Here is a 21,010-nt window from a genome sequence, read left to right on the forward strand (position 1 = left end):
CACCAACACCAGGGCCAGGTGCCAGTGGCACTACAGCATGGCTGCAGGAGATGGCCATCATCTCGTTCCTGTGTCCTCTCTCTCCCTCCCTCCCCAGGATTGTACCAAAGGCCTCAGAAGCCATGTTACATGTGTATATATGTATATGTGGGGGGGGGGGATGTCCTTGGCATGTGTTAACAGAATTGGAGTGATTTTTAGAAAAACTTTCCTAAAACCAGGCATCTCGGCTCTGCAGTAGCAGAGTCTTTTTGTATGTGCCAGACCTGAGTCTTGAACTCAGCCTGGGTGCTGTCTCTGAGCATTTTCATTCAGGGTTCTACTCCACTTCTAGCATTTTGGTGGTTAATTGGAGATAAGTCTCATGAACTTTTTCCTGAATGGGCTGACTTTGAACCTCGATCCTCAGATCTCAGCCTCCTGAGTAGCTGGGATGACAGGTGTGAACTGTCAGCACCCAGCTCAGTCTTTGAGGTGGCCTGTAAACCACTTTTGTGCAAGTTGTCTGCCTGCTTTTCTGGTTTTCTCAATTCCTGGAATGTTAAATCTCCAGGAAGGTTAGTATTTAACTGTAAGTTCTAAAATTTCTTAACCTCTTAGCCTTTCCAGAGAGTTATGATAGGTACTACTGCACCCGTGCTCTGGCAGTTTGCTTATTTGCCGAAGCTCCACATTGAAGAATTCTGAAAAGCAGATTCTTTGGCGACATCTGGTATTGGGGATGTATATTAGGGATGGAAAGGGCACGCCTGTGTTACATGGAAGTTTCCGGCTCACAGCTTTCTAAGCATCCCATTAAAATGTGGGAATTAAATGGGTGAAGGGGGAGGGGAATTTAGATCACCTAAGATTCCGTAGTTCTTATAGGAACATTCTGTATGCACTCCAAAATACCATTACTAACGGTTACTATAATGATTACTAAAATTTTTACATCAACCCCTGTCTGAAACTACTTTCGCTAAGAGCTTTGAGCTCAAGTCCGTGTCCTCCCTCCCAAGGGGTCTTCCTCCTGGCCTGGGCAGTGACAGATTTCTCTTCCTTCAGCCTCTGGGTCTCTGAAGGTCTGTGTCTGCAAAGTCGAGCACCCCACGCGTTTTATCTGCTCCCCATCTGAACAGTCTGCAGGCACGTTTGGTCACGTTGCTGACCTCCTCCGGCTGCGCATCCCCGACAACGCTCCCCAGCATTAATACCTCTGACTGGAGCATTTTAATTTAATTAGAGCGCTGCTTACAGCCCTCTTGGGAGCTCCTTGCCCCTCTTCACGTTAAAATAAAGCACCTCTGGTTTCCATCAGTCTGACAGTTTGCTCCTGGGTGCATGCGCAGTCGGTTGGTGCTTTGTGGGGTCAGAAGAGCGGAGAAGTGCAGTTGTAAGGATGAAGGGCTCCCTTTGGAGCACTGAACCTTAGTCCCTGAAGCTCCTCTATCCTCACAGCTCCATCTCTTTGATTTTGCTAACTTCTGCAAGCCCCTAAGAGCAGACTTGGATGTTCCCCATTCCAACGTAGCTTTGTTTTGTTATTGACAGGTGCCTTCCTCCTTCACTGAACCTTTTATTCTTTCTTCTTTCTTTCTTTTATTTTGGGGGGGTGGGTTAGTTCTGAGGCTTGAAAGAATTTCACACTCTTGCTTAAGCTTTTTTACTCAACACTGGTGTCCTACCACTCAAGCCACACCTTCACTTCTGGTTTTTTGCTGGTTCATTGGTGGTAAGAGTCTCTTCGACTTGTTTGCCCCAGCCGGCTTCGAATTGCAGTCCTCAGATCTCAGCCTTCAGAGCAGCTGAAGCAGAGGGTGCTGGGTGTGATCTCGGGGCCTTGGGTTCTGGCACCTGCGCTGCGCCCCAGCCCTCTTTTGCTTTGGTTATTTTTCAGATTGGGTCTTGGCTCTTTGCTTTTCTCCGGTTACTACCTGGCACCTTCACTGAGTCCTTTGGAGTGTCATGAAGGTACAGCACAGAGCCATGGAGAAGCTGGGATTCACACTGCCACGCTCAGCCAGGCTCCAGTCCGGAGGCTGGAGGCGGCTTTTCCAGGTCAGGGCTGTTCCCAGGGAGCCCAGAGGCTGGGAGGATGTGGTCTTGCATCTGGGTGTCCGGCCTTCTCCTAGTGTTAAGGGAGCAGCCTTGTATTACACAGTACACCTTCATTCTCTCTCTTCCTCCCTCCCGCTCTCCTCCTCCCTTTCCCTCCCTTCTTTTTCTCCTCCCACCCCCACCCCCCTTGTGCTGTGGCCTTTGAAGACTTTCTGACAATGTTTTCTTTACCAACAGTTTCACTTCTGCAAAACCCATATAACAAAACCAGAAAGCGATTCTGGGAATAAAGTTAACGGTGGCTAGAAATACCCATGATGGGATCGGAGGGCTGAGGACTCTGGGGAATTTACGAAAGGAGAAAAACAGATTCTGCGTGGTGCATAAACGCCCATCTCACCTGGAAAAACCCTCAGCAGAGTTAATACACATTTCCCATATACATGATTATATCTTGTTGACTCATTTACCCCAAACAACTCAGGACAAACATGAAAAAATATAACTCATCCTTAACTTAGGGTTGCTCAAAATATGTGTCCCATTTGGTGAAGTTCCAGAAAAGTGAGGGCTGGTTGTGGTGGCAAATACCTATAATTCCAGCCACTCAGGAGGCAAAGAGTCATTGTTTGAGGCCAACTGGAGCAAAAAAAAGTTAAGAAGAACTTAATAAACAAATTAGGCTGGGCACTGGTGGCTCATGCCTGAAATCCTAGCTACTCAGGAGGCTGAGATTTGAGGATCAAGGTTCAAAGCCGGCCTGGGCAGAAAAATCCATGAGACTTTGAAAACCAGAAATGGCACTGTGGCTCAAGTGGCAGAGCACTCGCCTTGAGCTGAAGAGCGTAGGGAGAGTGCCCAGGCCCTGAGCTCAAGCCCCATGACCAACCCAAAAAAAAAAAAAATAGGTAGAAGGATTTAGGTCCAGGCCATCCTGGATATAAACTTAGACACTCTCTGAAAAATAACCAAAACACAAAAGGCTGTGGGCATGGCTGAAGTGGTATGGTGCCTACCTAGTAAGTGCACAGCCTTGAGTTCATACCCTGATTGCCCATCTTTCCCTTCAAAAAACTGGAGAAAAGTAAAGTTGAAGATTTTGCTTTGCCTCCAGAAGACCTTTAATGGAAACGTGTTTGGTGTGAGAAATGAAATCTGAGCCGGGTGCCAGTGACTCATACCTATAATCCTAGCTCCTCAGAAGGCTGAGATCTGAGGATCACAGTTTGAAGCCAGCTGGGGTAGAAGAATGCATGAGATTCCATTCTAATCACCAAAAAAAAAAAAAAAAAAACTGGAAATGAAGCTGTGGCTCAAGTGGTAGGGCGCTAGAAGAAGCTCAGGGACAGCACCCAGGCCCTGAGTTCAAGCCCCAGGACTGGCACACAGGAAAAAAAAAAAAATCAAACTGGATCTGCTGTGAATTAAGAACTTCACCAGGAAACTTTAAGATGGATATTCAAACAGAAATGCCCCACCCACCCTATTGCTGCTGGCTGTGTCTGAGGAAGGTGAAAGTTGCCTAGAAATGGTAATCGCGAGTCCACGTTTACTTAAGACTTCCTACCACAACCACCAAGCTTTTCAGGCTTGAGGAGGAAGAGAAGCTGTAATTTGGGGAGTAGGCTGGCGGGGGAGGGGGGGTCCTCTCTTTCCTCTGCACACTTGAGATAAAAAAAAATTAAAACCATCTTTCTTAAGTGTAAGCATTTTCTTTGCTTTAATCTTGAGTTTCTTTCACTCCTGATTTCTCCTTTCACAGGCATCTTACTGGTCTTTTTCCTCCCACATTAAACCACAGAAACTCACTGAAGTTACGTTGATGTCAAACTGGTTGATTTGTAGATCCAGGATGTAAATTGCCCCCACTCTGGAGGGGGAACAAACACAAGTATAACAGATGGCTTCTTGCCATAATTGGGAATATATTAAGACTAATAATCATTCTTCCCTTGCCATCTGACTTGTTTTAATGGACCCAGAAATGCTTGTTGTGCTTTTCCTAACGTTTGAACCCAGGGTCTGAGCACTGTTGCACTCAGGGCCTGGGTGTTCTACCACATGAACCACAGCATCACTTGTTTGACTGAAAATGGTGGATCTACTGAGGTCCCTGCCCCCTCCTTGTAAGCTCACCAGGAACTCAGTTAAGCAATACTTCACTTAAATGTTCTCCTAAGTGTTCATTGACCCTAACATGCCAGGTAGAGGGACAAGCAGGGGCCAACCCCTTCACGTTAGGAAGGGAAAACTAAACAGTGTGGGTATTGTGGGGTTAGGTAGTTTGGTGATGGATCCTGTTTCCAGCCATCCCTCCTCCCTGCTCAGCTCACTCTTGGTGGATCTGAGTAGAGAATCGTGCTTTGATCAGAAGCCGAGGCTGGTGCCAGACAAGAAGCAACATGGGTTTAATGCAGTGGGACATTGACTGCAGCTTGGAGACACCATTTCTGAGATAGCTGCTTTTGCACTCATCTCTCACCCTCTCTCTCGTCTTCCCTCACCTGGGCCTTGTCCGAGTGCACTCTGCGGTCCAGGGGAGAAGCCCCGTCTTCACCCTTTTCAGTATTTTTAAATAAAAAGTCCCAAATACTCAGCATCTGACAGGTGCATGGGCCATCTTCGTGGGATGATCTTCCTGGTGACACCTGCCATCTCCATTCCAGATGTTCATTACTTTCCCCCCCTCTTATTTTTAACAACAGCAGGAACGAATCTCATACACACCTCCAGAGAGCCCGGTACCCAGCTACGCTTCCTCAACGCCACTTCATGTTCCAGTGCCCCGGCCACTCAGGATGGAAGAAGACTCAATCCGCCTGCCCGCACACCTGCGTGAGTGTCTGCCCACCTGGGAGGGCCAGGTTGGGAGGGAAGGAGAGCTAGGCTGTGGGGTAGTGGTGGGGAGTTGGGCCAGGGCTCCAGGTTGGCAAGGGGCACAGAGATGGTCACACACACTACATGGCTGCTCCAGAACCTTTTCCCTCATCCCACATGGCTGTGCAGAGTTTGATATTCTTTGTCTCATTTTTCTGCGTTCATTTCATCTCTGACAGTGACATATTTTTTAAAGGCTTACAGATGATGAGTGGATGGATGGATGGATGGATGGATGGATGGATGGATGGATGGATGGATGGATGGATATGTATGGATGATGGGTGGATGGGTAATAAGTAGATGCTGAGTAGATGGATGGATGATGGTGGATGGATGGAGGGCTGATGGTTGGATAATGGATAGATGATGGATAGTGGCTAGATGGGTGGATGAGTGGATGCACAGATCCTCACATTGATGATTATACCATGCAGAGCTATAGCACATTACTGTGAACTGTGAGACACAATCAGTAGTTAAGATTATGGATTCAGGTCAGAGCAGTGGTTTGGCCCAAATGCCTACTTTGTGGTAATCTGCATGAGCCCTGCTGGGATACCTCTGGCTCCAACATCTGGAACGAATCCTGTGGAAGTGGAGGTTCCCAGGCTCCTGCCGCCTGCCTGGCCAGGGCTTCCCAAACGAGGCCCACTTACCTCCTTCCCACCCAGTTCCCAGACTCGTGGCCGCGCACGATGCCTAGAGGAGCCCAGGGCCCCCTGACGGCTGCGGCTGGCCACACACTCGATGCATCCCAGATGAGTTTTCAGACCTAAAGGAAAATATTCTGTCAGGGGAATTGAGCTGGGATTCCAGACAATTCCCAGTGGAATGCAGATGGAAAGTACGGGGAAGAATCTGTGGAAGGACGGCAGGACGGACATTTATGGTATGGCGGGCTTGAAAGCATATTTAGCAGCTCGTTTTAAAGAGATACTCTCAGCCTGGTGTGGCTCCCAGGGGCTTCTTTTCACTGACTTCCAGACAAAGCTTCTCTTAACCCTTTGTCCTCCCATTCTTAAATCGACATATTCCGTGAAAGGGAGTGTAATTGCTACAAGTCTCATTCAGAGAGAGAATACAATTGTGGAGACCTGACAGTACCATCCAGGCCTCTGGTCTGCACCTGGAAAGAACAGAGCTGTGGGCAGAAGGGCCTGGCCCACTCTGGTATGGGCCGGTGCCTTGAGTGTGCTGTGGAGACCCTGTTTGCCCTGGGAACAGACACAAGTATGTTTGCTGAGAGGATAGAAAGGGCTGGCATTCTTCCATAAAGGGATACGGGTTATTTCCAGGCTTGAAGGTAGAAAGGCTGAAGTACAGTTGCATCAGACCATGAGAAAATAGTTGCTTTCTTCAAAGAGAGCCTTTGCCTTCCATCTCAGCTTCGAACCCCACAGGACCAAGAGCCCCTCAGCAGAGAAAGGGCTGATCTTCCCCCACTCTCATCACGGCCTTCTTTCTAGTTTAATTTGTCTGCTGATGGCCACCTTTCCTTGATTTGTGGGGAAAACACAGAAGGGTTCCAAGAGTATGTCGTGAGGTGGCGCCATCCCATTCTGCCCCGGGCCGTGTGGTAGCATTCTGTCCGTTAGCGCCATGGCTTCCAGTCACAGGGGCCCTGTATCACAGTATGCTTTAAACGGTGATGCCCAGGCCAAGCAAGTAATAACTTATACAGATACATTTCTGGTGTATCAGTGGAAATTTAAATAATTGAATGTCTTATTTTAAATTCTTCTTAAATGCTCTATCATCTCACATTTTGTTGATTTAAGCACAGCTAATCATAGGTTGACTTTATGCCATTTTCCCTATGACTTTGCGTCTTACAGTGTCTCTCTGGCCTTCTAAAAGCCCCATGAACTGACATTTAAAAGCGGAACCTAGGGCTCATCCATCATATTTAATAGGGTTACAGTTTACAACGTTGCAGGTTAATAAATAGCCATAATAACCGCTTGTTGTTTTTCTAGAGTCAGAACAGCAAAAATGGTCCCCAGGCCCTCCTACCTTTCCTCTCAAATCTCTTGAAATCCTTGCATTATTCCTCCTGCTTGTGTGTGCTTAATAATTCAGCTGAGCATCTTCCTTGGGAAACATTACCTCCCTGCTCACCCACTCTGCTGTTCTGCATTCTCAGCAGAGTGATGGAATTTCAGGCAGTCCTACAGCAATGCAGAGCTGTATTAGAACCTGCACAGACAGAGGGACGCAGAGCCTGCACAGAGGGATATAGAACCTGCATAGACAGAGAGACATAGAACCCTCACAGACAGAGGGACGTGGAGCCTCGGTTTTATATACATTCAACTTACTCGCAAAGGAAGAAGCAGATAGATACTCATATTTTATGCTGTTATAAGCAACAGAAGGTATTACTATTATCTCATTTAGTCAGGTGACAGCTCCTAAAGCGTGTGTTGATGCTCCTATTTGGTTGACAGGGTGACTAGAGCACAAATGACCAGGTGCATGCAGCTTGGGGAGGGTCTTACAGATTTATTTCCGTGTCAGTGGTCATCCCTGAGTGTTCTCATGCATGACTCATAAGCTTGGAGCTCAAGGCTCTGCTCCACCTGTTAAGGTGGCAGTGTTGGATGTTGAACTGGAACAGGACATGGAGGTGGTGAGCTGGGGCAGGACTGTGGAGATGGTCATCTAGGACAGGCAGGACCGTGCAGATGTCCCTTGGGCCCTGATAGGCATGACCCTCCTGGGCTGCCATCCTCTGCAGAAGAGGGTGGAGACGGGAGCCTCTTGCCATAAACCATCCATTCAGTCTTGCCCACCAGCTGCGGTGCCCTCTACTTTCTGGTAAACTCAGGCTAGAGTTTAGTTTCTGTTGGCAGCCCAGTTATAAAGACCACAGGACCATGGTAGGGGAAAGAGGGGCTCAACCAAGTACACAGGTAGGGCAGCCCGTCCCCAGAGGGACCTCCTGACCCCAGCAATCGAGATCAGCGGGCATGGCAGCAGAAAGGATTTTGATCCAGAGAGACCTGTGCTCCAGGACCATCCTCCCCATGGTTTGCCCACTCTGGCTCAGATTTCCAGTAGCACTACTGACAAGGGTTCCTGGGGGCAGAGCTCCTGAGGTGGCCCTGGAACGGTGCTCAGTTGCCCACAGTGGCCCGCTGCAGCCAACACAGGGCTGGCCTCCCTGTTTTAAAGGCCAGGGAAGCGTGCACACCCCTCCTTGTTTGTTTCACTAAAGAAAGGACCCCAGGTTCTCTATACTATTGGTATCGTTTTTCCTCAGTCATGTAGGGAATAAGCTTCATTTTCTAATGGTTGCCCAGGGTTTGTCCAAGTTCAGTTCTACCTTACAACCTCCATCCAGGGTCCCCCCGTCCAGAGGCGGCCTCCTGCCCTTACCTCTGGCCCTCCGTAGGGAACTTTCTTTTTCTTTTCTTTTTTTTTTTTTGGTGGTGGTGGGGAGGGTCCGGTCATGGGCCTGAACTCTGGGCCTGGGAGCTGTCCCTCAGCTCAAGGCTAGCGCTCTTCCCCTTGAGCCACAGCGCCACTTCCGGCTTTTTTCTTTTTTGCTTATATGGTGCTGAGGAATCAAACCCAGGGCCTCAAGCATGCAAGGCAAGCATTCTACCACTGAGCCACCTTCCCAGCCCTCTTTTTCTTTTCTTATGTTTGTATGTGTATTTTCTTTTTTGGTGTGAACGTGTGTGTATATCTGTCTGTGTCTATGTATATGCTGATCCTGGGGCTTGAACTCGGGGTCTGTGCGCTGTCCCTGAGCTTTTTTTTTTTTTTTGCCAGCAGTCTACCCCTTGCCACAGGTCCACTTCCAGCCTTTTGGTGGTTCATTGGAGACAAGAGTTTCACAAACTTTCCTGCCCAGGCTGGCTTTGAACCTCAATCGTCATATCTCAGCCTCCCAAGTAGCCAGGATTAACAGGCATGCGCCACTGGTGCCCGGCTTGGAGGATTTTTCTTCATGGTGTTCTCAGTCTGTGAGCCTCCTTGCCCGCTGGCCTTCCCCTCTCTCTTCAGACCTGTTGTCATCCTCTGTCCCTGGATGGCCGGTGCCTGTGACCAACAGGGACATCAGAATTGAGGCGGGAAGGTGGTTGGTTCTCAGAGGTCATCCTCAGTCCCCACACGGGTACTGCAATCGTGACCTCTGGTGATGTAGCAGGCCCACTACCTCTTCCATTTTGTTCCCCCTTCAACTTTTGGGCACCTTCACTTTTGCTTTCAGATGCCCAAAGACTTTCTGTTCCCCGTGAAGCACAAGGGTCCTGGTTGGCTGCCAACCGCTTGGAAAAGAAAAAAGGAAAAAAAAACACCCACAGCAGAGCCGCCAGGATGCTAGGGAAGGGAAATTTCCTTTTTGGGTTTGCTGTCTGAAAGAATTTCCGGTGCAGCCAGACGTTAATTCCTAGCTCTATGCTTCCTGATAAGGAAGCAGCTTCAATAAATGCGGCTATTTATAGATGTCTTTTAAAAAAAATCATATAACCAGGGGTTTCTGACCTTTCCTTTCGCTTTGCATCTCACACAGTGAACGTTGTGTACATTTAAGGCGCTATTCCAGCGTGAGCTTTGGACAGCGACCCTGGTTCAGAGCTGGAGAGGGAAGGGAAGGGAGAGACCAGTCACCCGTTGATATCCAGGGCTCTCAGCCTCCTTGGCCTTCTGAACCAGACATCTGGAAGCCATTGGCAGTTGCTTGTCCCTATCTGGGGCAAGGGTTCAACACGGGAGCCCAGAGGTATTCTATTCTAAACCCCACACTGAATGATCCTTACAGGCACTGGCAGCTCATGCCTGTAATTCCAGCCACTCAAGCTGAGGGTCATGGTTTGAAACCTTCCTGGGCAGAAAAATCTACGAGACCCTTATCTCCAATTAACTACCAAAAAAGGTGAAAGTAGATCTGTGTCTCGAGTGGTAGAAGCACAAAAACTCAGGGACAGGGCCCAAGCGCTGAGTTCAAGCCCCAGCACAGGCACAGAATAAAGCAAGTAAATCAACAATCTGGAGAACGAGTCTGTTTGATGAGTAGAGACAACAGGGAAACGAGGCAGCTGATGTTTCTGTTTCTTTCTCCTTGCTGTCTCCCTGGGTCATGCCGACCCTCAGACTTCTGCATTGTCTCTTGGCACCATGTGCAGAGGCAGCCTCGTGTGGTCTGCGAGGCTGGCTGGTAGGCAGGGGTTAAGAACGCAGTAGGAATCTTGCTGCATGTGTAGCACCGGACTCCCTCCTTCTCCTTCCTTTCACAGAGCTGAGCTGGACTTGCAGTATGCAGATGCAGCCTGCACTCTCAGGTTACCCATTCCCACTCTGTTCTCCCCAGGCCTGCCTGGCATCTTACCCCTAACTCTCCCTCTTAGAGTTCCTGGCAGGCGTGACTGATCGCTTCCCCCTAACACGTAAACCCTAGCCGACGGCTCTGGCTGTCCTGGTGCTATCTTAGGTGGGTGCTGACTCCCCGTGGCTGTGCCAAGTGTGAGTGTTTTAAGATTCTTTCTCCGATGTCTTCTGAAGCCAGGGCAGAGCAGGCATTGAGTGCTGTGACCTGGCCTGGCTCTGGCCGCATGCCCGGTGTAGATTCCCAAGTGCCATTAGTCACTGCCGCCTGTGCTTCCTGCTTCCACCTCGGGTGGGTGGACTAAGCCCCACTCTTCTGAAACTGACCTGTTTATACTTCCTGTGGACCGTGGCAGCCGTGGTCACCATGGCCCTCACATCCGTTTATATTTCCTATGCATCATGACAGCCTTGGTCCTCCATGACTCTCACATCCATTTATACTTCTGTGGATCATGGCAGCCGTGGTCCTTACGGGCTCTCACATCGGTTTATACTTAATGTGGATCATAGTGGTCTCCATAGCTCTTAGATCTGTTTATACTTCCTGTGGATCCTCCATGGATCTCACATCCGTTTATATTTCCTGTGGACCGTGGCAGCCGTGGACTCCGTGGGCTCTCAGATCCAGTAGTGGTATAGATACAGAAGGAGATGCAGTAGAGAGATAGCAGTCTTTTTTAAGTGACTGGAACAGGTGTTGGAGTAGCCTTTCTTGCCCCCCCCCCCGTCTATGTCTCTCCCTTCTTCCCCTCCTCTTTCCACTCCTGTTCTCCCCTCCCGCTGCCCCTCCTCTCCTTTTTAAGTGAAGCAGTAACCCTGTGCCCCTCCTGCCAGCTTGTAGGAGCTTGGAGAGGACCCCAAGTGAGTAATTCATCCATACACCATACTGAGCACCTTCAGGAACCTTATATACAAATTACTCAGCGTAACCACAAACACTGAAGCACAGATAATGGGTCTGCTTGATATTACAAGTGGTGTATTGCTTCTCAAGTTCACGCCCAGAGTGCCCACAACCACCTGTGGACCATGCATCCACGTCTGACTCCAAAGCCCATGCCTTCCCTTCACTGTGCTCTGCATCTTAAACTCCTGAAACTCATTTCCCTCTTGCTCCTGGTTAGGAGGAAAAAAATTGAGAACCAGAAAATGGTTGTTGTTGTTGTTTTTTTAATGGTTGTGGGGCTAGAACTCAGGGCCTGGGCGCTGTCCCTGAGCTCTTTTGCTCAAGGTTAGTGCTCTACCACTTAAGCCACAGTGCCATTTCCAGTTTTCCGGTGATTCAGTGGAGATAAGAGTCTCACAGACTTTCCTGCCCAGGATGACTTTGACTTGCAATGGTCAGATCTCAGCCTCCTGAATAGCCAGGATTCCAGGCTTGTAATCCTGTAATCCACCAGCACCCAGCTACAAATGGATTTTTTTCATAGGAAAAAATGTGAACAAAATTGATATAAACTACTGACAAAAAAAAAAGACCAAAAGGATGAATCAGGGATGTAGAAATGAGAGCCAAGCTACCTTCTGCACTTGGAAGGCAAATTTTCAAATCCAGTCCTGTGGCCACACATATTTTCACATAGCTGAAAAATTCTGGGCTGTGAAAAACAAACGAAGTAGACAGATTCGCACTGTGCCTGATTTTCCATCCAAGGGATGACAGGCACACAAGAAGACATTGCGCAGTAAGGGAGGAGCTTGAATGAAGGTTACCTTAAGCTGACGTGCTTCAGGAAAACCGCCTGACATTTTGGTGCCTTAGTTTCCCCACTTGGCACACTTGCCGATAGGAGGCTAGAATCAGCACTTTGAACCGGGCCTCTGGGCCACAGAGCTCTCTGGGTCACCCTCCTGCATTGTAGTGCTGGGGCTGCACATGTGGCCCTGAGGCTCCTCCCAGCTCACAGGGCTCCTGAAGAGAATTGCAAGGGGTGTGCTCAGAGCAGCACAGCCTGCAGACGCACATCATGACAGCAGTCATTCGATTGCCAGTACTCAGCATCCGCTTGAATGCAGACCTGGATTTGGTGCAGATGCGGTATTCTGAGGATGCAGAAGGCTGTCCTTGCTTTAGCTGCAACTTAGGAAATACAGAAATCCAGCATCTGGATGTCTGCAGTTGAGATGGGGTTAGTGCACAAAACCTTGCAGGGTTTCTGAATCTGCCTGTGACGTGTGTCCCTTGTCCCTTGTGCTGTCTCCAGTGGTGGCCCTGGCCTGCTCCCTGCCTCCCCACTTTGAGCCCTTCCCCTCCCCCACACCCTAAGAACCCTGTGTGCACTGTCCCCATGCCCAGTGATTGTGCACAGGTATGGCTTCTGGTAACTGCTCAGCCCCATCTGTATGGTTTGTGGGAATCCCCTCACAACTCTGTCCCCACCTGCTTTTCCTTTAGCCTGCACACATTAGTGTCTGCATCTTTCTCCTCTGATCTGCATGGGCAGGCCACGCAGATAGGCCACGTGATTCTCATTCAGCAGTTAATACTGCAGCAATTGATTGTGGGGGGGAAAGCCCAGTTGGCAAAGGGCTTGCAGGTTCTCAGCCTCTGAAGGAACGCCTTTGATGCTGAGTTTGAAAGGACTTTTCCATCCACATTAGCCAGGGAGGATCTTCTGCCATGCCCTGGGCATGAACACTTGCACCCAAGAGCCTGGACAGAGGCCCACTAAAGGGAGACAGAATGGCCCTGAGCTGCAGTGAAGGCCAAACAGACCAACGAAGGCCCAGGCTCTGCCTCTGGACAGACTGATGAAGGCCCAGGTTTTGTCTCCTTCCCTAGTTCTTGGTCCCCCATCTGTCAGACAGTTGCTAGGGAAGTGAGATGCACAGCCACTCGGGGAAGGGTCCTCCCAGACATAAACAGCAGGGAGAGGACATCACCTGTGGCTTTCCCTTCTGACTCAGGTTTTGAGACCCCTTCCAGACCTGGGTCCCTGGAAAGCCCCCACCCATCCCCCCCACTTAGGGCTGTCAGGCACCGTATGTGTTCTGTGACTTAACACTCGGCCAAAGCTGATATCTACACCCATATTTGGGGTTTAGTTTAAAGGCCTTTTAGGATCACACCAGTAGAAATCCCCTGGGAGAGATTTCCCTCACTTTACACTTGGGAGGGAGGAGCTATAAGCATTTATTTTGTGTTTATTTGCAGTAGAGAGGTTTGAAGTTGGTATTTTGAAAATACCCTTAATGTCCTGAGCGATAAGACAGAAACAGGCATGGATTGTTCTTTATCAAGTATATCTTTGAGGGGCTGGGGAGGTGGCTCAGTGGTAGAGCGCTTGCCTTGCATGCAGGAGGCCCTGGGTTCGATTCCACAGCACCACATAAGCAAAAAGAAAAAAAAAAGCCGGAAGTGGCGCTGTGGCTCAAGGGGAAGAGCGCTAGCCTTGAGCTTGAATTTTGGTTTTTAGGCAGATAAAAGTTTTATTTCTGATGGTTCTTGGAGTGCTCAGGGCTGGGTAGAATTATCCTGGCTATGACTTCCGTTATCTGCTTCCAGAAACCTCTGCAGTGACTCCCACGGCCCAGGTGATGGTAGGAAGGAATGTGAAGAAATGCAGTGGGGGGTGGCAGCGTTGGTGTTGTGTGAACAGCTGTGGGGTGGCAGCGTTGGCATGTGGACAGCTCCGGGGTGGCAGCGTTGGTGGTGTGTGGACAGCTGTGGAGTTGAGTGGTTGACCTTTGTTAGCTGAAGAGGACTCAGACTCCCGAGGACGTGGCTTTGGAGACAGAGGGCTTGGGACCGGCTGTGAACAGGACCTGGAGTGGGGAGTGTACTCACTCGGTTGCAGTGACCGTTCTGAGGGCAGGTGGTACCTTAGCCAGGAGAAACAATCCAGCTCCTAATCTTGTATGAAAATTAATTCATCTCTCTTTTGCAGTGGGGGCAGAGCTGGGATGAGGACCGAGGGAGGGGACAGAGCTAGAGATGAACCCGTAGCTTTGCCTGGGGCTGGCGTTCTTGACAGAGGATGCCAATGTATGATGAGGGAAGTGTCCAGGCCCCTTGATTACACAGGGCTTGTCTACTACTTGCCACACACAGCCATAGCCCTCCAGACAGTTCCAGCAGTGTGAGTCCCTGGGGGACACTTTGCAGGTTGGTGTGAGTCCCTGGAGGATGCTGTGAGTATGGTGTGAGTCCCTGGGGGATGCTGTGTATATGGTATGAGTCCCTGGAGGATGCTGTGGTGATAGTGTGAGTCCCTGGGGGATTCTGTGAGTATGGCGTGAGTCCCTGGAGGATGCTGTGGGTATGGTGTGAGTCTCCAGAGGACTCTGTGTATGGTGTGAGTTCCTGGAGGATGCTGTGGTGATAGTGTGAGTCCCTGGAGGATGCTGGTGTGAGTCCCTGAAGGATGCTGTGGTGATATTGTAAGTCCCTGGAGGATGCTGGTGTGAGTCCCTGGAGGATGCTGTGGTGACGGTGAGAGTCCCTGGAGAACGCTGTGTGTATGGTGTTAAGTCCCTGGAGGACACTGAGGTAATGGTGTGAGTCCCTAGAGGATGCTATGGTGATGTTGTGAGTCCCAGGAAGATTCTGTGGGTATGGTGTGAGTCCCTAGAGAATGCTACGGTGACGGTATGAGTCCCTGGAGGATGCTGTGGGAATGGGTGTGAATCCCTGGAGGACGCTGAGGCGATGGTGTGAGTCCCTGGAGGATGCTGTGGTGACGGTGTGAGTCCCTGGAGGGCACTGTGGGGACAGTGTGAGTCCCTGGAGAATGCTGTATGTCTGGTGTGAGTCCCTGGAGGATGCCGAGGTGATGGTGTGGTGACGGTGTGAGTCCCTGGAGGAAGCTGTGGTGACGGTGTGCTCCTTGCATTTCCTTTGCTGTAAGCATTGGTTAGGGCTTGCTAGTTCCACAGCTGGCTGTAGGCAGTCAGCAGTGCCTCAGTTTTTGGAAGACAGTGCTGGGTCCTCCTCTGAGATCCCACCGTGGTGAAAGAAGTCATAAAGCCTAGAAAAACAGGACAAAGCAATTTTATAGCCGCCAGCAGCAAACATCCACCCCAGCCCCAGACCCTCATGTTCATACAGTTAGGTTTTAGTGGGCTGTGCGATTCTCACTGGTCCCTCAGACCCTGCCCTGTCTCCAGTGGGCAGTTCCCGCCAGCCCTGGCCGGCCTCCGAGTAGATGCGGACGTTGTGCGCTGTCATCACAGAGGGAGACTCAGACATCTCTCATCCGTCTGGCCACCGCTTGATAGGCAGTTTGAAGTTCAGGGCTATCCCTCTCCTGTCCTTTAGGTTTTTGTGATGTTTCTTTTCATGAAAGGCAGGGGAGGGTTGGAGAGAACTCAGGGTCTGTGCACTGAACCCAAGCGTTTTTGCTCAGGGTTTGCACTCCACTCTTGAGCCATAGCGGCATTTTGGTGGCTAATTGGAGATAAGATCCTCATAGACTTTCTTGCCCCAGGTAGGTGGGTTTGAACTGTGATCCTCAGCTCTCAGCTTCCCGAGTAGCTAGGATTACAGATGTGAGCCACAGGTGCCTGGCCTTTCTCATGAAGGGATTTGAAATGGGCTGTTAAAAACTTACGTGCAGGGGGCTGGGAAGGTGGCTCAGTGGTAGAGCGCTTGCCTTGCATGCATGAGGCCCTGGGTTCGATTCCTCAGCACCCACATAAGCAAAAAGAAAAAAATCTGGAAGTGGCGCTGTGGCTCAAGTGGTAGAGCGCTAGCCTTGAGCTGAAGAGCTGAGGGACAGCGCCCAGGCCCAGAGTTCAGGCCCCACAACCAGACCCAAAAACAAAAACAAAAAACTTACGTGCAGGTCTTAGGCATCATGAAGAGCTACATGACCCCCACTCAGGCCTATCCCTTCACCATCCCGCCAAATCCGAGTGATTTTCACAAGGCTGCAGCTTGAATGTGAGCTGCTTCCCCTTCCAGCACCAGAAATCAGACCCCAGCTAGACGGTCTAGAGTCACCATTTTGGTTTTTTTCTGTGTGTACTCTGCATTTGAGATGCCATGATCTTTGTGGCAGAAGGCTCAAATTGGCTCTGAGTAGGAGTGATGTGTTGGCATTGTCCCGGGCTGCACGTGTGTGTGTGTGCGCGCGCACGTGTGCATGTGTGTCTCTCCATCTGTCCATCCATCCCTGCTGCAGGTACCAAGTCCTGTGTGAGTTCACACTCTTGGCATCCCAGGCTGCAGCAGGTCTGGGGTGAAGGGAAGAAGAGGCAGGCGGGCCGGGCTTGGGGGCCCCCCACGTGCTGGGCAAGGGTTCAGCTGCTCGCCCCTGGCCAAGGCCACAGCCAGTCCCAGGGTGTGTTCAGGACTCTGCTGCCAGAGTTTCTTGAAACAGCTCTGCTCAAAGGCGTATGCTGGGCGCACTTCTAAGGGAAATTTCCTTTTTGGGGAAGTTGAAGCAAAGGAATTTCCTGTGTGGGCAGACAGCTTCCTGGCTTGAAGGCTTCTCGGAAGGGAACCGGTTTCATAATGAGATGACAAATTAAAGACATACCAGCCCGGTTCACTTCAAAACAGCCACCGGGAGCCTGGCGAAGCCTGTGACACTCCTCCCTCCCAGAACGAAAATAAATCCCATCCTGACAGGCTTCTGCAGCCCATTCTCCCATCCTCCGTCCCCACATTCCTTCCTGCTCCCCGCCTCCACCCCGCACACTGCCACCAGCCCCATCCCGAGCAGGCCGAGCAGCAGGAGGCAGTGCCCTTCCTTCCTGCCCCACGCCGCCCTTCCTCATGGCCTCCACAGTGGCCTCTCCTCCCTTCCCGCATGACATGAAGGTGTCTTTGGGAGCCAGACACTGGCCACCCTCTCCCCAGCCAGCCCCACCCTCCGCAGGCCGAGGAAGCCAATGCTGTTCTGGTCCAAGGAGCTGGGTCTAGAGTCCGCCCTGTCCGGGAAGCAGCTCTGCCGGACCGGCCGCAGACTCACCCATCCACCGGGTCATTTTCATTTCTCCTACTTCTGTTCAGGGCCACCAGCCTCCTCCCTCTACCCCGCAGGTTGCTGGGTGACAGACTTGTACCACCAAGTCTTTTGAGATGGAGTCTTGGTAACTTTGTTTTGCCTGGGCAGGCCTTGAATTGGGATCCTCCCGTTTCTGCCTTTCAGTAGCTAAGATTACAGGCATGAATGACTGTGTGTACCCATTCAGGTGCCGAGCCTGACACAGCACAGCCAGCAGTATGACCTGGGCAAGTCTCCTGACCCCTTGGCCTTCGTTTCCTTAGCTCTGACATGGGCACAGGAATGCCCCTCCACAGTGTCACCTGCGAATTGGGTCATGGTTTTAGGGATACTCAGCAAAGACCTCAAAGCTCTCCGTAGTTGGTATTGAACCACCAAGGGCCTGGAGGTGGAAATGAGGGACTGGGCCCAGACAGGGGATTTGCAGATCGTGGGGGATGTTTATTAGAGGTTTTCTCTGTATGCAGAATGGCTGGGCGGGGGTGGGGGTAAATCAGTGTGGCAGGTGACGTGGCAGGAAGAAGAGGTCAGGGACCGTGTCTGTGGCCGCTCCACAGCTCTGGTTTGTGATGAACTGTTTTAAGTTCCAAGGCTCAAGTTGCTTCTTTGTAAAATGAGGAGGAATCGATCTGTGGCTTTAATAAAGTCTTGTTCAGGCATGCCAGCATGGGTTCTTTAGAAGGCCCTGCCCTTTGCAATGGCTTGCAGGGTTTGTTCTCACGAGTAGGGGAGACAACTTGGCATGGGGTATCACTCCAACGTGAAATAACTGGGACAGTAGGCTAAACACAGCTGTTCCCCGGGAGGACTTGTCTCAAAGGACCTCCCTGGCCCTCAAGGCAGTCAGGAGACGTCCAAAGCATTGTTCGCACGTAGATGCCTTTCCAGTCACAGCCTTGTCCAGAGGCTGGAGTCCCAGTGGTGTCCAGTCCAGCAGGTCCCAGCCCTGTGGCAGGTGTGTGGCTTGTGACTTCAGAGCAGCAGCATTGTCCTCCCCTCGGACACAGAAACCAGAGCTGAGAGCTGGGAGGTGTGCACGCCAGGCCACGAAATGGGCAGCATAGAATCACACCCGGTCTGACCTCCGTGGACCCCACTGCCTACTTACACACAGCACCTGAGAAAGAACCAGAATTGAACACACAGCCCCCATGACACCTGAGCATGGCTGTGTGTCCTGGAAGCCCGGGGCTGGCCCTGCCCGTATACAAGGACAGAACCCTGACCACAGTCCAGGGAAATGAAGGAAGGTGCTGTGAAATTCCCTGGAAATAGCGGTTTGTGACTCTCTGGGCTGGCTGAAGTAAGTTCCGTTTTCTGTCCAACCAGTACTGATTGACAACAGAACCACCACACATGGTGCTGTAGAAGTAAAGAGCGAGTCATTACTTAGCAAAGAAGGTGAACAGTTAAGTACCCTCCCAACCAGCACTCTTCTATACCCTGGGGAAGGGTGAGCATGGTGGCAAACAGGAAGAATTCACGAGCACGTTCCCTAACTGCACAGAAAGGTGCATGAATTCTCAGCTCTGCTCAAATAAGCGTTTGGTCTATGACACTGGATGTCCGAAGTATCTTCACTTATTTGACTACAATGCAGCTCCAGAATTCATTTTTCTCCCTCATTTCCATTGCTAATACAGATTTCCCAGCTATTTTCAATTCACACTTGACGTCAAGTAGAAAATCTGAGAAGCAATTCAATTTTCACAGTACTGGATGACAAAGGGCTCTGGTTCTGAGCTAGTCTCTGGCACCAAAACAAAACCCTGTTGGTGTCATTCGGAGTTCACGGCAAAAGACGGTGTTGTTTCTCCTGTAGTGAAATATAATCCCTTCTTGGACTTTCTTTAGCAGCCTATCGGTCTTACAAAATATATCTTCCCTCGTTACTTTTAGTCCCCATTTGCTCCAGATGAAAAAAAAAAAAGCAACAGTATTGACATGTTGTGATTTTGATATGTTTCTTTGATCCTCTGAGGAGATATGAGGTGGTGAGTAGATGGAGGATTGATAGATGGGTAGATACATGATTGGTAGGTTAGATAGATAGGTGATAGCTCTTGTCAAATTAAATAATATGTGTATACATACATATGTTAACTGCATTTTTTTTCTTCCAAGTCTCAACTGTGCAGAGACTTGAGATGAAGAGGGGAAGTTTTGAAGTGGACAGGAGGATGGTCACACGGACAGGACGGGCAGCCACATGGATGGGTGGTCATGTGGACAGGATGGTCATGTGGATGGGATGGAAGCTCAGATCTCAGAGCAGTTTCCTCATTGTACAATTCTAGTTATGGGACATTACCTTCACTCAGTTGGAGCAGATCACACACTGTTGTACGGTAACCCCTAGCTTAGTTTAATTATTTCTTAGTAAGGAGGAGATTGTGGGCTATTGCACTTCTCTTGAAGGAGACTTTATAATGACATAGTCCAGCCAAGCTGGCATCAGAAGAATTTTCTAGAGGAGTTTTCAGGTGTGAGCAGGGTTGTCACAGAAGGAAGGGCCAGGTGAACCCTGGCATTTGCCAGGCCGCCAGGTGCAGACACTTTCCTGCGTCTCCTGGATATCCCCACCGGTGGGCCGTGGTCAAGGGGTGGATGGTCTCACACAGCTGAGGGTGGACCTGGAGCCCAGATGGCGACTGGGAGCAGCACCCAGCTGCCAGCCAGCGGTTCAGGGCCCCTGAAACAAGAGGAAGTTGGCTCATCTCCGAAAAGGGAAGAAGAAAAAGACGTTGGGTTGGTTGGTGCTTTGCTTTCCGTGAGCGAGGGAGAGTTGGACTTAATGGGAGAGGGTTTGGAAGGACAGCTCGGGAGAACTTCCTGACCGCTAAGGAAGGAATGCGGGAGTTGAACAGCTGTGGCTGAGGGGAGGCTGCTTTAGTGAGGCCCCAGAACACAGTCCCAGGAGGGGATTGAGGCCATGGCAGGGAGGTGGGGAAAGAGGGGACACTGAGGCACAACCCCTCTTCTGTGGGTTCCTGATAAGGTGGAATGCCATGGATTGGAACAACGGGATCTGCTCGCGTTTGGTGTGGCAGCTGGGGCTGGCTTGGGGCGGCCTTGTGCTCAGGTCAGTGTGTAGTTTTCTAGTCTACTGTGGCTGGAGACTTCCACAAGGAGTGGTTGGGGGCCCAGAGCACGTTGGGATGTGGCAGGGGAGAGGGTGGTTCTGGGACTGTGGCCTGAGGGCATGGACGGGAGTGGGGGGGGGACACAGGTGTGAGGGCTGACCAGGTGCCTAGAAGGCTGGCATCCACAGCAGACGCTGACCTGCTTGGCCGTAGCCGACCTGTGCTGACCTCTAACTCTCTACCAGCCACTGATAATCCGTAAACATGTCTTTACATGCATCTGCATTTGCCTCCCCTCAGCAAATATTAACAGCACATACCATGCCAGACGAGGGGCAGGCGTTCACCTTGTTTGCAGATTTGCCATCCCACCGTCTGATGCCTGCTGGGGACGTGGAACTGGACCTTCTGGGGGCTTTCCTTGCTCAGATGGCTCCTGCATCGAGGCCTTTTTATGAAATGTGTCCCTACGTGCGGGCCAGGGAACCCAAGAAGTGGGTTCTGAGCAGGCTGATGGCTGATACGGAGTGGTTGGCACACATCAGTGGGCTGAGGCGCTTTGGCATGGGCCTGTTTGTCCAACACAGCTGTCCAGGCTGGACTGTCGTCCTGACTCACATCTCCAAGTTCTGGTGTTCAGCACCGGGCTCTGATCTTGCAGCCTGAGCCAGCTTGTGGTCGCTGCAGGTCACCCATGATGACACAGATGCACAGCCTAGA

At 50.7% G+C, this 21,010-nt stretch overlaps 1 protein-coding gene across 1 annotated transcript in view; it reads left to right on the top strand.

The window, feature by feature from the left end:
* Positions 1–1,968: 1,968 nt before the first annotated feature.
* Positions 1,969–21,010, top strand: part of Etv6 (ets variant 6) — a 53,353-nt gene continuing 34,311 nt past the window's right edge. The window contains exons 1-2 of the mRNA XM_013025034.1: positions 1,969–2,040; positions 4,746–4,875. Coding sequence (XP_012880488.1) covers positions 1,969–2,040; positions 4,746–4,875 — 202 coding nt within the window. The remainder of the gene's footprint in view (positions 2,041–4,745; positions 4,876–21,010) is intronic.

This window comes from Dipodomys ordii, unplaced genomic scaffold (genome assembly GCF_000151885.1).
Source record: "Dipodomys ordii isolate 6190 unplaced genomic scaffold, Dord_2.0 Scaffold81, whole genome shotgun sequence".
Taxonomy (NCBI): domain Eukaryota; kingdom Metazoa; phylum Chordata; class Mammalia; order Rodentia; family Heteromyidae; genus Dipodomys; species Dipodomys ordii.